At 30.4% G+C, this 26,435-nt stretch overlaps 1 protein-coding gene across 2 annotated transcripts in view; it reads right to left on the minus strand.

Annotated features, from left to right (window-relative positions):
- Sos (Son of sevenless guanine nucleotide exchange factor) overlaps positions 1 to 26,435 on the minus strand; it is an 85,296-nt gene that overhangs the window by 30,762 nt on the left and 28,099 nt on the right. For both annotated transcript variants that reach the window (XM_035358762.2, XM_035358761.2), the window contains exons 4-11: positions 24,063 to 24,146; positions 23,903 to 23,983; positions 21,385 to 21,579; positions 15,815 to 15,955; positions 12,339 to 12,449; positions 7,068 to 7,166; positions 5,414 to 5,541; positions 1,367 to 1,497 (exon numbers count right to left, since the gene is read on the minus strand). In XM_035358762.2, coding sequence (XP_035214653.2) covers positions 1,367 to 1,497; positions 5,414 to 5,541; positions 7,068 to 7,166; positions 12,339 to 12,449; positions 15,815 to 15,955; positions 21,385 to 21,579; positions 23,903 to 23,983; positions 24,063 to 24,146 — 970 coding nt within the window. The remainder of the gene's footprint in view (positions 1 to 1,366; positions 1,498 to 5,413; positions 5,542 to 7,067; positions 7,167 to 12,338; positions 12,450 to 15,814; positions 15,956 to 21,384; positions 21,580 to 23,902; positions 23,984 to 24,062; positions 24,147 to 26,435) is intronic.

Below are 26,435 nucleotides of genomic sequence, written 5' to 3' on the forward strand. Positions count from 1 at the left end.
ATATTTTTTATGGTATTTTTCAACAAAGGATGCATTTTCAATATTTTTCCGCGGAATTTATAATATAAAAAGGAGGGATATCAACAAATTAGATGAAGACAGGACAAAACAATTCATAGTTGAGAAAAGAGAGGGACACTTTGCATTTTCCCACAATGAAAATGAAGAAGATAGTAAGAAACTCAGTCCTTCATTTCTCAATAAAACAACAATAAATACTGACAAAATCTCACAAAGAATCAAACTGAAAGATGAATGAATGAAGCACAGAAACCAAAACAGTAAGATAGCATATCTTTGCCAGCACTTTAGTGCAGAAAAGTCATCAATATATATATATATATATATATATATATATATATACACACAATATGAATATATATATATATATATATATATACACACACAATACGAATAACTGAGCGAAATCATGATTTAAAAAACTCTAAAATTAACAGGCCGGAATTAATGGTTCTGTTACAGTACAATGCATTCAGTAATTTCACTACCAGCATCATAACTTAAAGTCCTATCACATATTCAAACATTTTGGAGGGGAAAAAAAAAACTGTTTAGTATAATTTTTCTGTCACATGATATAAAACAACTAATCATCACGGATCACTTGGGGTTACCATGTAAAGAAAACTATATACCATGTAAAGGAAACTAAACTATCCCTGAATATGTTCTCTTGCATTATGGACTTCTAATCTGCCTCTAGTTTAACAAAGTTAAAAATCTCTGTGATATAGAAATAATTTAGAAAAAATAGGATATAAGAATTCTTTACTTTATGAAAGCTCATTTTATACTAATTCATCTTTATAAGATGATCTATCTGGGTATTTTCAGGGGGGAAAGGAGGGTATGAAGGAAATCTAAAGATTTTTTGCTTTTTTATGAAAAAATGCAAAGAGGAAAGATATCATCAGCATTTGCATTACACGATGACTGAAAAATATAACTCTAATTGTGAAAACAACATAAAAGTTTAAGGCAGTGTTGCAAGATGGTCTTACTGTCTATAAAGAAATGTTTATGTGTGCATGAATACATACAACTTCATAGGTAATTTCTAGTACCGCTCTAAAAATATATATATAAAATAAATTCTCATATTAAACTAATCATTTAAAATTCTAAAATTAAACTATCTTTTTCTTTCACTTTAAAATATTTTCACACAAATGCTTTGTGAAAACTTTCATAAAGTGGAAGAACTTTTTTTGGAAAAAGAACTATTTACACAATTTTGAATAATTACAGTTTGTTTCAAAACGTAAAAGAATTTCTGCTATGCATAATTTCACAACAAATATATAATATATTAAGAAAAATATAATTAACAAAATTATAACATTACCCATTACAAAATCATTGCAACATTGACCAATATCCTTTCCTTCCCAGCCATCAATACTTCTCTGAAGTTCATTCATTTTTTGGATGGAAGCTTGACGGTTAGTTCTAGAGTACATTCGTGAAAATGCTTCGCTAAAATATAAAATATATATATATAAGATATTTAAAAATTTCCATTTTAACAGAAAGCTATTCAATTAATTAAAAAAAAATCAGCATTTCCCCAATAAAAATAAATATTTCCTGTGCTATTTATTTGAAATAATCTTTATATTAAGATATCCTCTTTAATGAAGCATACTATAGTTTCTTTTATCAAACAATACCATCAACCTAACCTTGGTCAAATAGGTACAATTTTTTCACAATATTGCACCATCTTTGACATTCTCAAGTTTCATGAAAGGATATTTCACAACGGACATAAATGATCACATCTCTTTCAAACTCATTTTTTAACTGACGTGCCTCATTTTGTATTAAAAGATTTGCTATGCTATCTCTAAAAAACGATGTTTCTTTTTATATCCACTTTGGCATAAACTGTTGCATCAGTGAACTAATTTACTACTTCTGGGAGTGTCTGAATACTTTTCATCACAAAAGTAAAGAAACATTATTAGTTTTATCCACTGTTACTTCCCTCACAGCAGACACTGTGGTAACTGTCATGATTTTTCTTTCACCAAGCGTAAATGCTGACTGGTCTCCTTTATACCCCCCCCCACACAAAAAAAGCAGCTTCACCAATGCCAATGAATGCTGGGGCTTACATAAAATGCAATTAATGATAGAAAATCCAAATAAATGGAAGAAGAAATCTTTGATTTAAAATTACAAAAGTACGTAAAATTAGGCAAAGCAGCAACCTTATTTTGGCATAACTTTTAAATAAGACTGCTGTTTTACCTCATTTTAAGTTTTAGATTGGCATGTTTCTCTTCCTTTTTAGTCATTTTATCTGTTATCAACTCGAATATTAAAAGCCTATATTTAAATTATGCAAGATTTTGTGAAAAAAATGGCCATCCAGATATAAAAGCCAGAGAATTCATGTCAAGTCCAATTATGAAATCCTGTCAATCATGATAATTAGTGGAGATCCTAGTTCTTAATTTAGCTTAATAATCAATATACAAATTATGGACACCTGGGTTTATTTTTAAGGTTGCATACCGTGCCATTAACACACACTTTTCTTGATGTCAGATTCCTGTAATTTTTAAAATAATCCTCAAGCTGTTCCAATGAAGGTAGGTCCCAAATTTTAATGATTTTTTTTTTTTTTTTTCAAAATGTGATGGGAAAACAGATCAACAGCAGTTAACTTATATCCTACTTTAAAATAATAAAATAGTTTATCACAAATAAATAAAACCTTAAAAAATAGTGTCTCCATGGCACGGGGGCACTTAAAATACACTGAATCAAAATTTCTGTCAAGGGGCTTCATGGTAGGACAAAAGGGGTAGGGTGGCCTTGGAGCCACCTCTCAAGGAATTCTTAAAAACTGGAATGGAACTTGATAAGTTACACTGTTACCTATGAGATTTTTAAGACCCATGTCAACAAAAAACGTAATTCCATCCTTCTCACCAAGATAAAATTTGTAAATTTCACTATCAGACAAGTCAGATAAGTCATAACACAAATCTATCATTTGCTTAATTAAACTTCTAAAATTTAAAAACATCTGAGTTACTTGAGTTTTCCAGCTAGTTTAATGATGAACTGTCAGGCTTTAACATTATTAATTTAGCTATATGCCTATGTTTCATATATTTTCTTCCTATTATAAAAACTAGTAGGCTGTCCAGAAACTACTTCGTTTTTTAATTTAAACACAAAAATTCTTATATAAAGAAATAATTTCAAGCATGGATTGACCATTTTGTACAATAATCATTTGCCATCTTCCAGGGAATTTCATGGTTCTATTTTCAAAGAATTTTAGATATTTATCAGGGGGGGGGATAAGCAGGCTTTGACACTCCTATCTGAAATGAAGCTTTTATATCCTAAAGAGTTTTACATGATTAGAAACAAATGCTAGTCTGATGCACAATGTCAGGAGTATATGCTGGGTGCAGTAACACATTCCAAGCAAGCTCTAATTTCTGATTGACTGAAAATATTATGGTTTAGCACTGTTAAGATGGAACTTTATAAATTTACAATTCACCAATTATGGATGCTCCTGTTGAAAAACATCTTTCAGTTTTCACAGCTATTGACAATACACACTAGAACTTATCATTCCTTGGTAATGTTCAAAACACATGTTTTACTTATAACATCCCCCCAACGAACAAATTGATAGTATGTTCCTTTGATGAACGCTTGAGCTGGCTCAACAGGCTTGGACAATGATCTTTCATATATAATGTTACTTTAAACAACATATTTTTCATCAAGAGTTTATCAATTATTTAAAAAAATGGATAACTTGGTTTATGTTAGGTAACTGACCTCGTTCGAACGGCGTTTTTTAAAATGTTTGCTATATTTTTTAATTTATGTAATTTTTAATGGATGGCCTCATACTTAATCACTACAAAAATGATAAAAATTCATTATTTTAAGATACTTATGAAAAAAACTGAAAATTTTAGGTCATAATTAATAGAAACATCAGCCATCACTGACAAGAAAATATTGATGATAAAAACATAATTTTGGATTTAGGTTATATATGCTAACCAGAAACACACAGTGAAGTAGAATAATTGGAAAACATTGATTTACTAGTAATGTATGGCTAACTTTGTCAGTCAGCACTACATGATTGATTTTTTAACTTCTACTCTACAATATGCATAATAATTATAAAATATGTGTGCAAAATTTTAAGTGACAATGTGCAAAAGTGTGCAAAATTTTAAAATTTTCGCTTTTTTGAACAACTATGTATATATTTAGAACTTTTGATTATTAAATATAATAAAAAACAGTAAAATAAATTAATCTTTAGCTGATAAATTAGTGTAGGAAGTTTGTACACAAAACAGAAATATCGAAAGCTCAATAGAAACAACACAGTAAATCTGAAACATCGTTGACAAATGAAAATGAGAAAATACGTAATGAAATAAATGAAAATACTTTTTCATTCAGTTTTTCCAGACAGTTTCTCCAATTATACTGAAATGCTTAAAATGATTTAGTTCATAAATAACATAGAAAAACGTGAAAACTGCACCTTTAAACTTTGACTTTCAGTACAGCAAACAGTTACTTCCAGTTCATAATCTCTCTCAGAAAAGTTTGTATATCTCCACTTCTAATAAACATATCAAGAGAAAAGTAGTTTTTGATAGCTAAGAATGTACCTTTTAAAAATATCAAATAATAATAATAAAATTGGGTTTCTTACTTGAAATTGACCTTTTGAATGAGGTCGGTTACCTTTTATGTGTTGTGTGCTGTTTTAAGTTTATTCACATTTAAGCAAAAACTTTTTCAAAACCAAGCTTTTCCAAACAGAATGTTTGTTTTGGGTGAATTTAGACTCTCAGCAAGCTCATGATACAATTACAAGAGAATCGACTTCTTTGAACTATTTTAAACTGTTATCAATAATCTGAGTTGGTCAACCAGAACATGCCACATCTTGAATTGAAAAATTATCAGAGTGGAAATCAGTTCTAGCATATGCTACTACGAATACGTTATCAACATATTCAGCACAAATCCTTTATGTGCATCTACATCTCTCTTATTTTCCAAAAATAAAAATAAATAAACTGTGCAAAAATGTTAATTTTCATCTCCTATCCTTCAACATAAAATGGTAATGGCATCCTACAATTCTGATAAGTTTGATTTAAAATGCATGCTGTTATATCAGTTAGTATAACGCATTCCCCCCAAAATGTTATAAATAACATTAACTTTATCTGCATGTTACTGTAAACTACTTTATAAAAAAACCACAATAATTTCCAGACAACACAATATATTTAACAAGCACTGCTTACAAATGCACAAATCAGAATTTGTTAGAATACTAAGAATATGCTTGCCCTTAATAATTAAGATAATTGCTTACCCTTGTTTGCGTTTTGGCAATATATTGCTGCAAAGCCTTTCCAATTCGGCTTTTAAGGGTTGGAAAACTCCTTCTGCTTGTTCCAAACTTTCACGATCTTCAGCAGAAGGTGTAAGCTTTTTTAACATCTATAAGAAATCAATGCAAATACAAGTCTACAGACTACAGCAAAAAATACCACCATGAAACCTTCATTAAATAAAGAATACATTACTATTAATTACAGTTGCACATACAAGTTATGTAGATTTTGGTAGGCTTTATTTTCTCAAATATTGTGTTAATCTGTAGTTCCAGAAAATATTAAACAAACAAGAATAATCAACATACGAATTATTTATAGACTGAGCTTGTAAACCAAATGAAAAAGAAGTATGCTTTGAATATCTAGTTTAGTAGTTAAGTAGTTCATTATTAATCCGAGTAAATAATACATTAATTTCTTTTTTAATTAATTAAAAGAGTCACTATAAATCATTATAATTAAAATATAAAGTCCATAAGCAACTAAAATAATTAAACTATTAAAAACTAATTTTGCTCCATCTTCCAATTATTACTGAAATCAATGGTTGTCAAATGGCAATGTGTGCTCTGCTCGTGAGAAGAAATTATTCTACCAATTCCCTTTTTGAAGAAAACTTCACAGAAGTTCCTTTCCAAGACAAGCTTCACAAGTTGTACAATCAATTTATTAACCAAATTAAAACTTTATTTTTGCTAAACCATACAAATTGTGATATCAATTAAATATTGAAAACTTTACCAAAGGATTTTAGATCTCTAAAATTATGCAGACTTTCTATACTAAAACATACAACAATAAGCAAGAGCTACCAATTGTAACCATTAAAAAAAGCATAAGTAAATCCATAAAAAAGAGCAACAAAACAGCTACTACAGTATACAGTATATGGAACTAAAGGTGATAATAGTAGTATATGGAACTAAAGGTGTAAAGGAACTAAAGGTGACCCAAAAATATTTATGAAGCAAGCAAATGATTTAATTAGTTCAAGGGAATAATTGCTTTTATAATTATCACAAATAATTTTGAATACTTTGATATCACAAAGCTTTTTCATACTCAGAGTCTTTCCATTTGAATGAACCTAAATATAAGTTACTGAACAGTAAAAAACTGGCATGAAAATGAAAATATTTAACCACACCAATGACTCATTTCTCTACACACAAACGATTCTAGATATTCAGAAGCAAGATATTGTTTTCAGAATTCATTCCATAAAAAAATTACGTGCAACTGGTTTTACATTTAATATTAGCACCAGTGCAAATGAAAGTTATCTAAAACTTTTTCCTCTTAATAGTTAGGTATTTGCTTGAAAGAATTTATCAAGAATGCTAAAATCATCAGTCATTTAGTTGTGTCATCACTAAGAACATTGCCCAGGGTTCATTTCAGTCAGTAGATTAAGCAGGCAATCTCAGGCAGAAGACATCCATAAGTGGAATACATGTACTGCCAAGCCTTACACAGGATTTACACCAAATGCTTGTTTTTGGGTGAGCAGAAAGTCTTTGTTACCTATTACACCATAGTGGCTCTGTATTAAACATAAAATATATACATTCAAAAGTAATAAATCTAAAAATAACTTTTGAATAAATAAAATTTTGAACAATATCTTACCTTTAAAAAATCAAAATACTGAAAACAATGAAATACTGGTCCTAATAGCAATTTTGGCAAAACATATTTCACAGCCTGAGTAAAGCCATGGCCAGCACTCTGCAACATTAAAAATACTTTCAGCACATCATAAAAACTCTGCTTTAAAACCTGTTTTTTAATTAAAAAAATATATGATGTAAATGTTTTGAACTTCAGAAATATTGTAAATTGTTTAAATAAGTATCTTACTGCACATTAAATGACCATTTTATTATGTACACTTTCTTAGAAAAAGTAAATTGCTCCAGCAGAATAAGCAATACTACTATTATTAAATTAAATAAAAAAATTTTCATTGGTTTATGATTTTATGAATTAGGAAGAATTTTCCAGAGAGCAGACTAAAAGTTCGGAACAAGCATTCAATGTGAAATTCACATAATAAGTAACTGTATAAAAATAATTTACATAATGGCTATAATCACAAAATAATTTAAATAGAAATTACAAAAAGAAACTGAAGAAGATCAATAATACTAGCTTCCTTCATGAAAATGGCAAAGAATTTGTTATTTTATTTTTTATTCTTTAATAAAAATATTTCACCTTTTTCATTGCTCATATGAATTCTTAAGAATCACTTCACAGAAACTAAGATAAAAAATACCCATTTTTTATTGAAGAATTTGAACAGTAATTAAGTTTTCAAATTAATTAAAGTTAATTAAGTACAAGAAAAGATTTCACATACATGGTACTGCTGCCTCCACTTTTCTTAATAAATTCTAAAAAATCTTACACTTTTACCTACTATAATATATAGAGAGACTGTAATTTGCATTATTCAATACATAACTTTCCAAATGTTTTAGTACAGCAAAATCATGTGGGGGGGGAGTAGCAATATATGAGCTCGACATAATAATAACAATCAGATATAAGGGGTTAAAATGAGAAATGCATTAACTCATCAATCTAACTGATGATAACTTCAAATAAACTGAAATTTAAACAGAATTTTCTTTCACCAGTTTAAAATTCTCACTATCTTGTAAAGGGGATTTATCTTGCGAAGAAATCTGGAATTTCATTTCTTTATGGTGCAAATTATTTTTAACACAGAAGGTGAACATATATATTAAGAGTAATATAAATACTGAAAAAAGAAATGAAAATAAATCTTGAAGTCTAGAACAAAAAGACACTAGTACTACCCTGATGTGTGGAATCAAAAGATAACTAAGAAAATTCATCATCACTTGTAAAGTATGGAAAAACAAAAGATCTCACAAATAACACTAATGTGAAATGCATAAAAGACAAAGTAGAATACTGACAAATAATACTGATTTTCAAAATTAAATAATAAATTAAAAAATAATTCAATTTTATTTATGGTATATGCAAAAGAACATTCTGAATGTTTATACAGAATTAAACAGACGAAAACATGCAAATTAAATACAGCAGAATTGTATGCTAAAAATTTGTAGAGATAACACATGTAAAATTAACAAAACAAAAGAAGAGGGAAGAGAGAAAACGAAAGTATGTTTCGATGTCCATCAAACAAAAAGTGGAATTGCTGCAAAAAATGGATAAAGACATGAAGAAGGTGACAGAGAGGTTAGTGAAAACAAAAAAATTTCGATTGACAAGTTAGTCGGTATTCTCGGCACAGCAATTACGGGACTTTAACAGCGGAACTTTGTAACTGAACAAGAAATTATGTCTGTTTATAGAATTAAAGAGAAAGTATTATCACATAAAACGAAGCAACTTAAACAACTTACATTGAAAGAAATGTTTAATAAAGTAAAACAAATAAATATTAAGCTTTTTTTTTTTTTTTTTTTTTTTTGTAAATGTTGATACTCTTTAGATCATAATTGTTCTTTATTTCATAAATTACGGTTTCATATTTTTAATTTTAGAAGTTCTGCATGCCATCTTACGAGATTTAAACTGATGATCTATCTATAATCCGGAATCGCCAAAGTCCTTTTAAATAAGGATTAACGGCTTTTGATTGTACTTATTCTGGTGATGATGTCTGTGATATCAGAAAAGAGTTGCCTAGCAGTAGCATGATGACTACATCAGACAGACAGTGGTCCTTAGATGTAAAATAATCCTTGGACTACCCTACTTTTTCTAATTAACATATCCAATAATAATAATAATTTGTCTATATCCTTAATACTACATTCTATGGAAATTTAAATCCTTGGAAAGAGCCAAATATCTACAATTACTCACAGCTGACATTCATTTAAATCAAGAGTGGACAAATACCTATAACCACGGGCCAAAATGATCTTTAGTGCATCAAGTGGCAGGGACATGCTTGTGTAAAGATTTTTTGCTGTATCCTACTGTTTGCTAGGATGTGACAGAAGGGAGGAATGCTTCTTCTCAATGGCGCTGCATGCGAATTAACCAATGAAATATAAAATGCACACATAAATTTCAAGGAATGTGAAGCAAAGAATCTGATGGGGACACCACATGACTTTGTATGGAAGATTTTTTGATGCATTTCATTTAAACTTATTTCCCTGAATTTCATTAAAGATAGATTTCTCATTCAATCAATTCAGTTCTCACTTTGCAGGAAGGCAAAAATACATAAAACTTCAAAATATCTTCATTAAAGATTGAAAGATATAGGAAAAATATAAAACACCAGATACAATTAAAACAATTTAAAAAAAAAAAAAAAAAAAAAAAACCAATTGAAATTAGAGTTTCTATGCACAAACAAGCAATTCGGTCTGCAGGCAATAAGGCAGATTTTTCGGTGCACAAAACTGAAAGTTTATTTTTGGTCCCACTTGGCAAAAAAACACTGAAGGTGCAGAAATGTTTATTTCCTCTGATAATTTATTATTTGAGGTACTATTAATTTACTATTCTGATAAGTTTCAAATGCAAACGAATATGGTTGCTATGGTTAAAAAAAATGAGGCTTAGCCGAATTTAAACAACTTTTAAATTGCTGATAATTCTACAACTATTTCATGCAGATTAACTAAAGGCATAAAAACCTTAACTGGAAGATAACAACATAATTCAATGGTTTTTAAAGCAAAAAATGCACAATTTATCAACATATAAGACTAAAAAAAAAACTGAGCTCAGGGAGCTGAGTAACAGAGTAGGTATATATATATATATATATGTATATGTACCTACTCTGAGTTTAGTTGCGCCACTGAGTTTAGTTTTATATATATAATTCAGTGGCGCAATGCATTTTTTTTTTCTGTTTTCTTGACCTTTGGGCCCCGGAGTGCATCAGCATATGCCCTGGACAACCGGTGAGCTTGTCGCAGAACCCCTGGTGTTTAGTCCCAGTGCGAACTTGGTACTTATTTTATCAACTCACTTAAAGGATGAAAGGCTGAGTCAGCCTTGCCCAGCACGGGAATTGAATTCTGGACCTGTGGGACAGTTGCGCAACATGCCAGCATCTTCCCCACTGGGAGGTTTTATATATATATATATGTGTGTGTGTGATACTTTAGCAGTCGTGGAGCTCGGCATCAAAGTTCAGGCATGGCTTTTCGCAGAGTGGTAAGGAGGATATCCAAAGACGACACAAATTGATTTAGCTTTTAATAGCCCATTTTTATTTACTCCAATTAGCAGATCATTTTCCTTTTAGACAGCACTCTTCAAATTACATATCCATAGTGGTTTTAACTAAGTATGATTGAATTTAAACTTTATGCGTCATAACTAATTCTAACAAAAGAAGAAAAAATGGACAGGGCAGCGCAGAGTCTTGTAGAGATTAGGAAGCAATCTGACTCAAAAATGGCACATAGTCAGTATTTATAGTAACGTTTACGTAATAGCCTAGCAAATTCTAGAAGGTACTGGTCTAGGAAAAAGATTGTGAATTGCAGAATGTTAATTAAGGGTTGTGTGTTCACGAAAAGCAAAGCCATCATATTTTTTTTATATTTTACATATATATATACTTCTAATGAGGCTGATTGCAACCAAAAAGGGAGATGCACAACTACACGTTACAGCAGTCCTATCTACAAAATTCAACTTTCTGAGGATAGTCGTTTTCGAGTTATGTGAAATACAAACACACGAACGTACATACAGACATAAAAAAAAAAAAAAAAAAAAAAAAAAAACCACCTTCTGAATTCATTTTATAATTTGCTTGGGGGAAAAAGTCTTTTATTCTGTCTTTACATACAGATGTCATGCAAAGAATCCTTAAATTGCATTCGATAGTGATCAAAACGGATAGTTACGTTGAAATATGGTACCCATAATTTTTCGTGATTACACTACTTCCCTTACTTTGTACATGAAAGTAAAAATAGCATAAATGATGAATCATAAATTTTTATACATATGGATATTTGCATATAATTTTATTTTTATTATGCACATTGTGCTGTAAAAACAGTAAATAATACATAACTACATGATACGTGAAATCCAGAATATTTATTTGTGATTATTTTGAATGTTTATTTGTCTTCACCCAAATCAGGCTCCAACTCGTTTACAGCAATTCTTAACACTGAATGCAAATTTTTTTCAGTAATTTGTAGTCGCTGTTTGTTTTTCATGTGCTTCATAAACAAAAAGTTATTTTCCATAAATATGTCAATCCAAATAAAACTAAATGCTTTCTGGCATAATTCAGAAAATTTCTGAATTTATCCGCATTCAAGGTACTATGAAAATATTATTAATTTGCTTAATGAAATTTTCACAGCAGGCTGGATTAAGCAATTAAAAGGGCAGCATGATCTAACACATGAATTCTAGCAATCATTATTTTTCTCACTTGAGTTCTCTTTATCTACATATTGCGTGCGCTAACAGAGATGCAAGTATATATATTTTCAACTTCAATAATTTGAAATTACCATGCCAACCTATTTATGCACTAAAATTTTCAGTCATTACCTATGTGCTACATACCCTTTTCCAATTTATCTTTTTATTCAGCATAATAGTGCAGTTTTGATTCTCATGGATATATATATTTTAGAGTTATGAGTTAACTTCAAAGTATTCTGCAGATGAATGCTGTAGTGTTTTCCAAACGTACAATAACTTCCCTTACAATTTGTGTACAAGTAGCAGAAACATTTTCAGGCCAGTCACCTTGATAATTGAACATTTTGCAATAACTGTCACACCAGGTAGTGTGACAGCTATTGCAAAATGTTTATTTCTTCTGATCATTTATTACTTAAGGTACTATATAATTTGAAAAATTACTTGTAATGAGAATTCCCTGCAACTCACCTGTAATGCATGCCGAACATTAGGTAGCTGTAACAATGACATTAACTTATCTTTGCTTTCAGGCATCAGTATATCATGAGCATATTTGTCATATACATCAAATTCTTGATACTGAAAAGTATTAAAACAAAGGTGAGTCGACAATGTTTCAATCATTTAATACATCATCAAATTAAGCCAAAAGGGCAATCCACTCATTATTTTAAAATTTGTCACCTGATAAAAAATTGCATAAAAATTATAAATAACCAGAGAAATAAAAGTACTTAAAAAAATGCAGTTACCATTTTATTAAAAATTAAAGAGAGAGGGAAAAACTATTTTACATAGAATCCTGATCTCTAGAATAAGCTGATAACTATATCATATATTAAACGTTTAATGCCTTTACATGGTTTCTAATCTTGAAATATTAAAATCTGGGAGATTCTCCCGCAAAAACCAAGAGCTTCTGAGGGGTAATGCATGATTCACATTACTGAACTATTATATTATGATTCTAATGAAAAATATATTAATATTTAATTAGATATTCTAAAATTTTACGTTTCTTCCCCCCCCCCTTTACTAATGTCATTCTATAATTTTCTTGCAAATTTATATTGAGAAAATCCTCAAAGGAAGAACTCTTGTAAATAAAAGTATAATAAATCATCTATCGACCAAGGTCTTTGTTACTGAACTAGGAATCAATTTAAAGAAATCAATAGAAAAATGTAACATCGCAAATGGTGCAATGAACACATGATCTTATCAATGATCGATTTTTTGCTTTTCTTATGAGTATTTTAAAGGCCATGCAACATATGTGATTACAAAGACAAAATAAATTAAATAAATAAGCAAAGTTAGAACATCACTTTTGTTTTGCAGTAATGTGAGTGATACTAAAAAACTATGGCAAGTATCAATCAGGAAATCTATAAAATCCAAGGCATTCCAGAATATTAGTATTAATTTTCTGCTAATGCATTACACCAGGAGATAACTCCCCCTCAGGGATATTTCTTAGTTGCAGGTGGAGAGGAATGCAATCAGCATTTTATTTACTGGCTAAATATTTAGTTTTATTTTATAAATATTAAAAACTACTTTTATTCAAGTTTTGGTATCTGTTAACATTTTCTATAGTTTTTCTTGTTTAATTTACATAAAACATTAAAAAATCATCTAAATTTAAACAAAGGATTACATAATTTCCTAGTTTTGGAATGGGGGGAAGCAATGGTAAAAGGGGATGCATGCAACAAAAAAGGTTGAGAACCGCTCTACTATACAAATCAAAAATCTGCCTAAATAAGAGGAGGGGGAGAAAGAATTTTGAAACATGGTTCCATTGTAATAAGCCATACAAAGAAATTTAATTTGAAAAAAAAAAAAAAAAAAAGATTTTGATAAAATTTTAGAAAGATATAAAAAAGATGAAAGCAATAACAGCCAGATGCCAAATGACAACAAATTCTCAGACAAAAAAGATTGGAGATTCAAGATTGGAAAAATTAGCAGGCTCTCAAATTTTATGTGATGAAGAAATCACTGTAACTCTAAATCCAGCAAACAACAAAAACTGCAGTGATGAGAAGGGTGCTGGGGCTGATAATGAAATAAAAATGGACAATATGAAAATTGGCTAGGCTGGGAGAAGGCTGAAGCTTTGAGCTCTTCAATATAAAGAGCAACGTAATGATTCTTCTGATATGGATATTATATTGGCAAAAAACTGGAATGATCCCATGGCAGCTGATAGATATAAAGGACTATCACACACACACAAAAAAAGGTAACAAACAGTTAATAAGAATTTCTTTTTTATAAAAATGTATGTAAGAAATTTGAGGTAATTTCGAGAGAGCTTGCTTTTTTCCCCCATGAATGTTTTTGTTATGAAATAAAACTTGTGTGAATTATTTGCTTAATTAAAAATCAAATTTTATTCACTAATAAAACAGTTTATTAAAAATGTTAATAATAGTACTTGTACACTTTTTTTAGAATTCTAAGTTAAAATTTTCAAATAACTTATCAGTAAAATTCGCATGATTGAAAAATTTTCATATTTTTCAAATTTAGTCTATATTAACGAGCTTCCAATTATCCAAGGTAGCTATTATGCCAACTAGTTTGGGTAATTAAAGCTCTATTGAATAAAATTAATAATTAATGTATATCCTATTGTGTGGATAAATTAGTAACATAAAATATATTGATGCAAAACAAAACAATGCATTATGAAAAATATCATAGATTTTGATCAATACCATAGATCTCTTGTTATGTACACCAAAGACTATACATATCCGCAAAGCATGTACATTTTCATTCCGAAGCATGATCGCTTTAGTGGAATATACTGTTCCCATTTTAGCCTTCCTCTGAACAACACAAGTCTCTTGTCAATGGTAACACCGCATTTAGAGGTAATAATTTCTTGGAAACGAATTTTTTAAATGCTTCAGCACAGACGAGATTTTTGCTAACTCTGGGCACTCATGAGAATTGACGTGAAATTCGCCATTATCTGAAAAATGTCAATATTTGTAAATTAATTGGAAACGACAATACAATATCAATTTGGGGGGGAAAAAACGGTGTTGATGTAGAATGTCTTATGTTCTAATGCTGTTCAACTACTTGCCTTTTTATAATACCTTGAAGAGTATCCAAAGCAAAAAAGTACCTGCATTTCATCCTTTGATGTAAGCAGCCATTTTTTTCATCTGGAATGCTTATGAACTATACTGTTTCGTATGCATTGTTCTGTATATCTATTTGTTTCTAAAACAATCAGGGCAAACAATGGAGTTACAGTGAAAGCAAATCTAGGAGGCAGAATGAAAGGATTATTATAATCAATTACATAAAATTGCCTTGCTTGACTGAAGCCATCTGTACATTAGAGTACATCTGTACATCAGAGTCACTAGTATCGAAGTTATCTAGTGAATTCTCACTACTATCAGAATCATTTACAATTATTTCAGATTCTTATTCTGAGTCACAGTCCAAATCGAAAGCAAGTAGTTGCATATGCTCTAAATCTGCCATTATTTTAAAGTAAAAATACATTGCAACCACTCAAATATCTCATGACTGCTAATCTAGGATAAGAAATCTTAGATAAATTCCTTCCTTCATAAACAAATAAATTACATTGTGCTTTGTCAAGTCAAAAAGCATCAATTTTAACAATGGGAAACAAAAAGATGAAGCAGAATTTTAGATTTGCACGAGAAGTACATAACAGATTTTTGATGTAACTGTGCTTATGACTCCCATGGATTAAAACTGCTTCCAAAACCTAGTATCAGCACTCTTATGTTCATGCTAATGATAATCAAATATTCAAATCTTATTAAATACAGCATAAGATGTCAACCAGGTTTTTGTAATCCAAGATCAAATCTTACATCATATAAGATGTTTTACCTTTATTATTTCAAATATGTTTCCTTTCAAAGGGAAGCAAAATATCTTACCTCTGCTAATTCTTCATAACAAGCTCCTATAGAAGGGTTACGATTTTCTTCTGCCATTTCCAGGGCATCTTCAAAAGTGCCCAATAACGAAACAGAAAAATCATATATTTCCAAAATGTTACTAAATATTATGTCTAAATCCTATAAAAAAGAAAGAAAAACACATATACAATTCATTAAAATATCCAATTTAATTTTTTAAACCTTAGATATTTCAACTACAAAATCAGATATATTTCAAAAATTGTAATGTAAAATAAGACACTCAGAATTGAACACAGGAGAAAATATATACCTTTGAAGAAATTATTATTAGGAGAAAAAAAAAAAAAGAAAGAAAGAAACTGATTATTCCAGTTATAATATTTCACACACACACACACAACATGAAAAAAAAAAAAAAAATTCAGACTTTACATGATGCCCAAAGAGACCTTTTTTTTAAATGTTTTGTGTGTTACCTTTATTTATTAAATGTCATGTTATTCACACTTAAACCATAAAATTACACTTAAACCATAAAATTCAGTTCAACAGCAGTATCACAAAATAATTTTTAAATGAGCATATCTTTAGAATTTCCGATACACAGTCTTGCGCACTGGTGATAATTATTTTTTATTTTCCCATACAGTGTTGCCACTGCTCACTTTGAAACTGTTGAGTTCGTTAATCAAAAATTTGTTAAAGTTTTACAAAATATAAAATAGATAATAAAACAGATTCCAAATTTGGGCTTCCAGATGCTCATATTCAGGTGGAAACATACGTTATTCAAAATTTGATGGCTGTAGGTACCGTTGTTTTATCACAATGCGAGAAATATACATGCATTTATGCAGATTCATTATTTAATTACTTTAAATATAAAATGCAGGCCTCTAATATTTGGTGGCTACAATTTAAAAAAAGAATCAATGTTTATAGTAAATCAATGCAAAATGAAATTAATAGTCATGCTGGGCAAATTGCTTTTTTAGACTTAAAATATATATATTACCAACAAGTAAGAAAAAATTATTACATGAAAACTAAAAACTCTAGCAATAATATAAATGGTTGCTATAATTTTAAAAGGAAAGTTTTTAAATAAGATGAAGAGAATGATTATAAGATTTTTTTAATAAAACTGATTGAAATGAAATTACATTTATTGGAAAAATCTGAAGTAATACAGGAAGATGCTTGTAGATAACCTCAATTTTTAATAGGTGCCTTCCTCAAATTATAATTAAAAAATTATAAAAGGTACTTAATTGAAGTATCTAAAAATAAATTTAACAGAAATTACGTTAAAAATCTCCTAATCTGAACGTAGCCTCTGGATCATTTGTGAAGTCAATAATGAAACATTGAGAATAAAATAATAAAATGAAATTTAAAAAATAATAAAAAAGGGTATTTTAAATTAACGCTTTTTATTTAAGAAACTTTGGTAAGAATACAAAACTAATACGGTTTCATAATGCAGCTTATATTTTTTCATACACACTGGTGAAATAAATTAAGAGAATTTGCATATTAGATCTACGGTCTCCAGAACTACTGGACAGATTTTAATAAAATTTGGTGTGAACATAGGTTGATATTATAAAAATAAAATTAACATTCAACAGTTATAACAGACACACATGTTCATGTGTAACACTCATAGGAATCTGAAGGTCCGAAACAGTGGTTGCAGTAGACACTTGAAATGGGTTAATAGGGGGTATGGTCCCCTCTTACAGCCATACAGTCCTCACAGCATGATGTCATACTGGAAATAAGGCAGTTTATCAGTACCTGTGGCAATTGGTCCCACTCATTCAGCAACGTTGTTTTCAGCGGTACAGGTCAGTTCGACACCAACGGTTCAACGCCAGCGTTTCGAAGCGTGGTCAATTCTACAAGAGGTCGTTTCGATGCGGGGTCAGTTCGACGCCATACTTTTTTGCTTTTGCTTGAAGGCATACTTTTTGTATTTTTATTTATTTTTAGAATAAGTTTGCATCATCATTCACATAAATTTGGTGTCATCATCATTTGGTGTTTCACACCCCACATTATGGGAATTCATAGATGGTCTCATGCGTGTTCAAAAATCAATTGATCAATGTTATGAACAATTTGTACGTGGAGATGAACCGCCACACAAGCAGAATAGGTATCTGTGAGCTGATACAAGAATTAAAGTAATAGTTGAAGATTTTGAAAATCGAGAAATAATGGAATACCTGAAAAGTGTGGCGCATAATTTTGCAATGGATTAGTATAATAACAGTTCTGTGATGTAATCTTATTTATCTCTAATCTTATTTATGTGTAATCTTATTTATCTGTAATTATATTTGTCTGCAATATAATATAACTACTTTATAACCATATGTTTATTTACCATTTGTGTATTTTGCCTTTTTGATGCTGTTTTGTGAAATAAATAAATAAAAAAAACCCTCCCTCATGTCCCGGGGCCTTGACGTTGGCGAGGGGGCTTCTCACTTATCTGGGACACAAACAAAAATCTAGAACACTTTCACATATATTTACTTCAAATATGCATGCAAACAATTTCTAATTCAATAAGTAAAAATGTCATATTACTTCATATTTATTCTAAAAGTAAATAAAAATATGGCGTCGAACTGCCCCTGCATCGAAACGACCTGCTTTGGTTTTCAGTACCTGGATGGTTCTCAGAGGTGGGTTGCAAGTTGCAATTGCCCTCCCCAGAGCATCCCAGACATGCTCTATAGGTTTGAGGTCTGGAGACCTGGCTGGCCAATCCATCCAGCAAATATCTTCCCTCTCGAGAAATTCATCGACCATAAGAGATCAAAGTGGCCTCGCATTATCGTCCTGCAAGATGAACTCTGGGTCCACTGCACCCCTGAAAAGGCGAACATAGGGCTCCAAGACCTCATCACTATACCTCACACCAGTCACAGAGCCTCTGTCAAAGACGTGGAGAGACGTGCGGCCATCCAACATGATGCCTGCACGTACCATTACACTGCCACCACCATAACTGTTGCTTTCACGGACATCGGAGTTTAGGTAGTGGGTCCCTTGCTCTCTCCATATGAAAGTACGGCGAGAATTGGTGTTTAGACTAAAACAGGACTCGTCGGTGGACAGAGCGGTCACCCATTGCTCCATACTCCAATCACTATGCTGCCTGCATCATGCTAATCGCACTCTCCTAGACTCGTTGACGTGAGCGGGATGCAAACAGCAGGTCTTCTGCAAACAACCCTCTCTCATTCAGTCTTTTGGAAACAGTCACCCTTGTTAGACAGATTCTTGTGGCTGCATAAAGGTCCCAAGAGTGCTGAGAAGCTGTGCTAAAAGGGACAAATAGCGATCTTTTCTAGCCGTAGAGGTTCTTGGATGACCTTGCCCAGGCTTTCTCTTGATGGATCCAGTATCCTGGAACTGTTTCCATAGGTTACACACGATGCTGGACGTTAAATTAAACTTCTCTGCATATCTGGACTGGCCTGCCTCTAGCCTCCCCACAATTTGCCACCTCATTCCATCATCTAAACGTTGGTGGTTACTCATTTTTACTGTTCAGATGTGAATTTAACCAATTTTTCCAAGATAACACAAAGAAATTTGTCGAGGTGTGCTAGTGAACGCAATTCGTCTTACCCTCCATCCGCTTACAAAGACTGTTTTTCTGCTGGCTTTCCCCTAAACACACGTGCACGCTTATGTATTTGCAGTACAAGATTTGCATTTTTATCTAGAAGCAGTGGTTTTTCCTTCAGTTCAGTTCTTTTCCCGCAATTCGATAAAATATTCAAATTCTCTTAATTTATTTCACCAGTGTAAATGACAGATTATTATTTTTATGTGAAGTATCAGATACAGCCTCGCAGCATAAATTAGCTATCGCCAAAGATATGCGTACACACAAAATTATCCTTTGCTACAGAAATTACATATAAAGTCCAATTAATCTCATTTTAAAATTAAAAAAAAATTCTTTTCTTCTCATTGCATCTATTTTAATATATAACATGCCTAGTTATATTTTTTCAAAATGTAAATGCGTCAGTTCTTCTACTCAAATAGCTACCCGGAAAGATAAAACTTGTTCTGTACAAATATATCTCTGCACAACACAGTACTCTTTTCACATTAGTTAAATGGTGACAAAGAACATATTACAATATGATAACATTATAATAATAATAATAATAATAAAAAGGCAGCCCCAAAACACCACATTAGTCCAAATATCATCAATAAATCAATTGATGATACTGGCAGTTAATATTATTATCAAAAAATAAAAGTCATCTTATTACTGCCATTCATGACAATATTCGTAATTAGCACACTCAATTTACTTGCCAGCAATGAGATTACTCATTACTGATCGCCTTACCTAAATTACCAAATATGAGCATTTCAGATGCAAATTTAAAGTGTTTGACATACAGGAAGGAACTAAATAAATACACCCGGCATACTGAAATGGATCATTTATTTCCTAAAATCTAGATATAAGTAAACATTTAGAATGCAAAACATTTTTTTTTTTCACCTGGGAAACATTATAAACCGAATGCTCAAATTCTTGTTCAGTGACTTATAAGTAAAGGGAAAATAACATATTGCACTTGCAGGAGATATGCATGAATGCACAAAGTGAGCGAGTATTACTTACCTTGTTCTAAGTTATCTCATAGCTGGCATAAGGAGCAAAAATATTATGTTAACTACAAGTATACTCATCTGAATTTATTTACTGCTAAAAGTAATATCTGTTATATCTATATTTAAATAACAAAACAATAGAAAATAATTTAAAAGCATAAAAATGTAGATAGGATCTGGGCACGAATGAATAGATACACCATACCAACTTTGGCAGCCAGCATGTTAAAATGTTCACCTCTGGTAAAATTTCAGAAGTGTTCAAAACCATTAATGTTACCTCCAAGTCCTTGTTTCTTAACTTTCCTTATCTCTCTCTTTCAGAATGTACACATGTAATTTTTAAAGCTCTGAAACTTAGCGTAAATGTTTATTTTAGCAAATTTTAAGATCTCAAAGAATGTTCACACACATACATCTGATATTTGTTTTTTCATTTAATATATTTGTTAAACATTCAACGATTCAAAATCACTGCAGTCTGTCATTTTGGTGTAAAAGATGAATAGAAAGACAACTCAGCCTCCTGCAGTTTCGTGTACAACTTTTGTAGAGAAGTAGGTAAAATTCAGCCTTCACGAAATTCTGGTCCTTTTTTTGTGTCTGTTTATTCAATGTTTGTGGCAAAATCTGAATTGTTTATGACTCTAAGCCCTTTTTTTCTTTGTTTCAACCAACTGTGCAAAACTGAAATTCCATGCAGCAGTATATATTAATATAAGCAACACGGCACAGAAATATTGCTTTTCATAATGCAGTTGATGAACTTTTAAGTTTTAATAATTATTTACAGCTGAGGATGTCACACAAAAGTATATATTTACACAACGCAAAAAGCTAATGTGTGTATGTATTTAGTTACAATTCAATAAACTACTCATAAAGCAAGAAATGTCTTTATAACATTAGGAAAAAACTCTTACTTTACTCTTTGGAAATATTTCAGCAAAAGGCTCCCTAAAAACTTTAATTATCATATTTAGATCTCTGATATATTGTTTTTCTTCATGAATAAGATCCTTCACAACTTCATCATAAGTTAATGATGTTCTTCGAGTTGGTTCTTCTTCAATGCTTAATGCTACATCTTCATCTTGGTAAAACATGTCCATGAGAACCTAAAATTTTTCATAGAATTATATTTGAAATTTAACTTTGAATTAAATGAACAGAACAATTAAGGGACACTGATTAAATTAAAATAAATAATTAACATAAAATATATTCTTTGCATACATGCAAATGTACATGATGACCTACTTAAAATGTACAAATTGTTACCTTTCAGAAAAACAAATATTTATGAAAGGCAAGAAAGATTTACTTAAGATAATGTGCAACAAAATTACAGAAATTCAAATATACATATTCAGATATTCCAAAAACCATTTGATAATTTTATATATGCACCAAACTGAAATTTTATTAATTCTATTCAAATTTATAGTGATAAAACACATTTAGAAAATGAAATAAAACCTAAGTTATTAAAACCAATTTATTAAATAATAAAACTTTGGTTTCTGAATTTAATTCATTCCTGAAGGCTGTTCATTAACTGAAATGGAATATTTTCCCAGAAAATGAAATAAATAAAAACTGGAAAATGAAATAATTTCCCTGAAGGAATTAATGTAAAAGGGATTAAATTTCACATAAACCACATGAATGCTTACTTAAAATTTTACAACACACAAATTCATAACTGCCATAAATATAATAACAAAAATGATAAAACACAATATTAAACAGATAAATAGAACAAAATTTTAGTTTATTACATTGTATCTGTGCGAAGCAGAGTGAACGGCATAGGTGGAAAATGACTAAGATGTTTGGAGCAAAACTCCCATACAAACATCAGGTCGGTAACTGTTTTTAGAGAACATCTTCATTCACTTTTCTTTCTCTAAATATCATCTGATTCTGAATGAGACTCACCGGGCTTCCATTTCACTCAAAATTTGTCTAGTGTGATTTTTTGTTGCCGCTTTTTATTTTTCTAAAGTGAGGCATGGCATTGCCCCTGAAAATACTTATGATGTGCTTTACAATTGCTTTATTAGGGTGATATTAATACACGAAAACTTTGCATCTTATGTAATTTTGCAAATCACAGAAAACTAGGCTCATTTTTTGTACTTCCTTTTCTTCTAATGATACTTCTTCGACAGTCAGGTTTTGTTACTGCTTCTGAAGTTGCAGTTCTGTCTTGCACGATTTACTTTTATGGTCCTCTGTCTTCATTATTGACTTTCACCCACAGTTTTGCCTACACACATAACATAAATAAAATTAAAAAAAAATAATAATAATAAAAAGCTTAAGTGCCAAAGAACTCATAGTCTCTGCCTGCCACCCAATCTGGCCATAATTTTCTCTGGGTAGAATTCGTGGTCCTGAAAGTCATCTACTGCCAGGTTTTGTTAATTAAGAGTTAACCAACAGAAAATATAGATATTTTCAAATTATGTGGCACGGGTTACCTCAAAACACTTTTGCAAATACTATGTTGTCAAGTTGAGTGTTCGTAACTCGAGATATTATTTTCATCTGAGGCATTTTTTGTCAGATATTTGTTAGTGAAACAAATTATTCATGTTAAGTGCTTGTGAACTGAGGTGCCAGCGTATGTGAATACAAACTTCTCACATGAATATATAGCCTGTCCCTCCCACAAAATGCTCAAAACTTTTTTGATTTTCTTAATATTTTATGAAAGAAATGAAAAAACTAATAAATCTGTACACACTATTCAAATACTCGAGCATGTCAAAAGTATTATAAAATTTATATTATATTAAATTATTTCAACAGGTTTCAAATCAAATTTATTTGCTCTGCAATACTATTTTTATTTAAGCAGAAAAATTTAAATTCATTTTCATATATAATTATGTAGGAAGTTAAATTACTATATTTTGTAAAATATATTTCTTATTACTGAAAGTGTTATATATCCAAATTTTTTCTAGATATCACAAGGTAAGAAATACTATGAAAGCACATTTTTAAGAGTATAAAAAGCTTTAACTCAAAACTGACGTACACGTATAAAGTTTTCTTTTTAAACCAACTATATTAATCATTTAACAAAGAATAATACTACAGGACTTCTTAAATTTTTTATTACTAAGGAATATTAATACGCATCATTTAGTTCGTCTTTTAAACTGTCAACACTTTTGTATTTTAGGATTATTATGAACTCAAAAATGACTAAAATTTCACTTCAAATTTCAACAGGTTTTTTACACCAAAATTAAATTAGAAAAACAAAAGTAATGAAATATTTTAAGAGCTGTTTACTATATAACAAAACTTTGATATTTTTTTAATCATCAACATATAATAATCACATAATCTGATAATCATAATTAGATAACTTGATAATACTCAGGTTTACAGTTATTACTAAATTATAATAAAATCATATCCTACCTTATCAGCACACATGGCAACTTTAATATCTTGACAAGTAATTTCAACATGACGAATGTTTTTAACATAATTTCCTGCCAACTAAATAAGATAATAAATTTTAACATACATCACATAAAATCTTAATTGTTATAAATTCAATTTTGAAAGTATGAATTACCTTTAGTATGTCAGCTGATATATATTCCAATACAGCTACAATGTACTGAGTTACTTGTATGTCTACCTTATACCCCAAAATCTCCTAAAAAAAGATAAATTTTGAAAAATACATAGCTAACCAAACAAAAATCACAATGCATCTTCCTATATATCAGAACTAATTACCACCTTCACCAATTAACAACATTTTATCCAATAATGATAAGGTATAAATAAATGTTAATATACTATGTGACAGTGAAAATGCAACACCATGAATGCATGCTCCAATGATTATGCAAATTACAGGGTAGACACAGTGCACATAGTTGTATAAATGACGCAAAATGACTTCGTTTGCTTGCAACTCATTCTCACACAGGTGAAGCAAAAAACAGGAAAGGAACCTGCAGTATAGACAAAAGTTGTGCTGCTCCATTGGGTACAGTAATAATTTTGTAAAGGTTTTTCTATCATCACAGAGAAAGCATTAGTATGGAGAATGACAGGATACTAACAACTAAGCACTTCTAGCAAACAGATGAGTATACCAGATGATTTTACTGACAACAGGTTGATCTGCTTAATCATAATGGTCAACCACTCACACACGTCTAAAGAGTACTATGAGCACAAAAGTATGATACACTGCTACAAAGTTTTTCGGTACTCTCTGATGATTCATCTAACCATACCACAAACTCTGCAACTGTTGGCAACTAATCTTTTGTTAACCTAACACATAACAAACAGTAGCCATTGAAAAAAATAAATGGCACTACACAAAAAAATCATATAAAACAGAAAAAAAATAATGATATTATAAATCCAAGAAATATCCTTAACGAAACAATGGTAATTACATAAAACAAATATCCATAACAAAACACAGAAAATTACATAACAGCAACAAATTAACTAAATTAGAAGCACAAGAAACATCCATTAAGAAACACTTTCTTTTTTCTTGGTCTTCTATCCATGTGCACAGCAATCCGTTTCAACTCAAAAAGCACCAGAGAATTTCACATTTCTTGGTATTGCAAAGTAACTTTGGATTGCTCTCCATGAAAACATGGACCTGCCTTACCTTAAAAAAATTACACAATTACACAAATTAAATTCTTGGAATGCATATTCCTATACTCTTTACTGCTAAGCATAATGGCCATATTTCTGGGGGGGGAATGGAATTCTTTCTTTTCATTAACAGGCAAACTCTACAATGGTATTACAATTCATTACAAGCAATAATAAAAATTAAAAAAAAAAAAAAAAAAAAAAACTAATAACAAGCAGATATTATAAACATGATTCTCAAATTTAAAAACAACATGCATTATCACAGGGCATAATTAATGCACTACCATCAGTAGCTTGCCAGTTAAATATATTTTCGTGAAATTTTAGGTTGCCTACATTGACGACAATGCTTGCTTGGTAACTGTCAGGTTTCAGAGGATAATCAGAAAAAACTAGCTTTCCTTCTTATATTTGTTTGAAAATTATTTGGTTAGGTCAATTACAGTTGATTTTATAAAATTAACTTCCTTCTCAACAATTACTACTTCCACATGCAAATTTACTTCTTTCCATGCAGATATTCTTTACAGAATCTTCTCACAACTTATCTGCTCAAAATGCACATCAAAGTTGCTCCTCAATATCATTATAGAATTTATTCACTATACATCAACAACAAAGCTTTATAATTAAGTAAGAAGAAATCTTTCCTGATAAACTTGGTAATAACTTCCTGATAACCCAAGTCTTTTATGAAATAATTGGTACAGCATACATTATTTAATTGAAGAGTAGAGCACAGTACTCTCAAGTACAAATATTTTAAGCTCTAAATTTATTTTAAAATTTCATATTAGTAAAATTATTCATACTTCACAGAATATTAGATCATAACTACATTTATTTTCAATCAGTAAACCTGCTAACTAAGAAGATCTGCTTTTGCTACTTTATTAAGTCCTATATGATTTAGCTTATCTAGCATGAAATTCAGGTGCACGTGTATGTGATTATGGCAAAGCCTCGAGGGCTATCCGGACTTTCTTAGAGAAACTGGCTCGTATACATGAAACAACCATGCAGCCAGCCCATTTGCGGGATTCGAACCTCTGACCGAACGACCCAGTATTCAGCGACTTTACCGCTCGACCACTGGTGGATTCAGATGCTCATACAATGCTATCAATTTCTAAAATTCAAAATGCTATCAATTTATCGGAAACAAAGATTTTCAGGCAGTCCAATATCTGTCAGCCTGCAAGCAACCTCTGGTAAAACAGGAGAAGTCAGTACTGCATATACAGTAGCAATTACATCATTTTTCCATTAAAGAAAAGAAAGCAGCATATATAAATGCAAATCATTTATT

The sequence above is a fragment of the Stegodyphus dumicola genome, chromosome 10 (assembly GCF_044657685.1).
Source record: "Stegodyphus dumicola isolate Sdum_Otavi_A_Nest chromosome 10, ASM4465768v1".
In the NCBI taxonomy this organism is placed as follows: Eukaryota; Metazoa; Arthropoda; class Arachnida; order Araneae; family Eresidae; genus Stegodyphus; species Stegodyphus dumicola.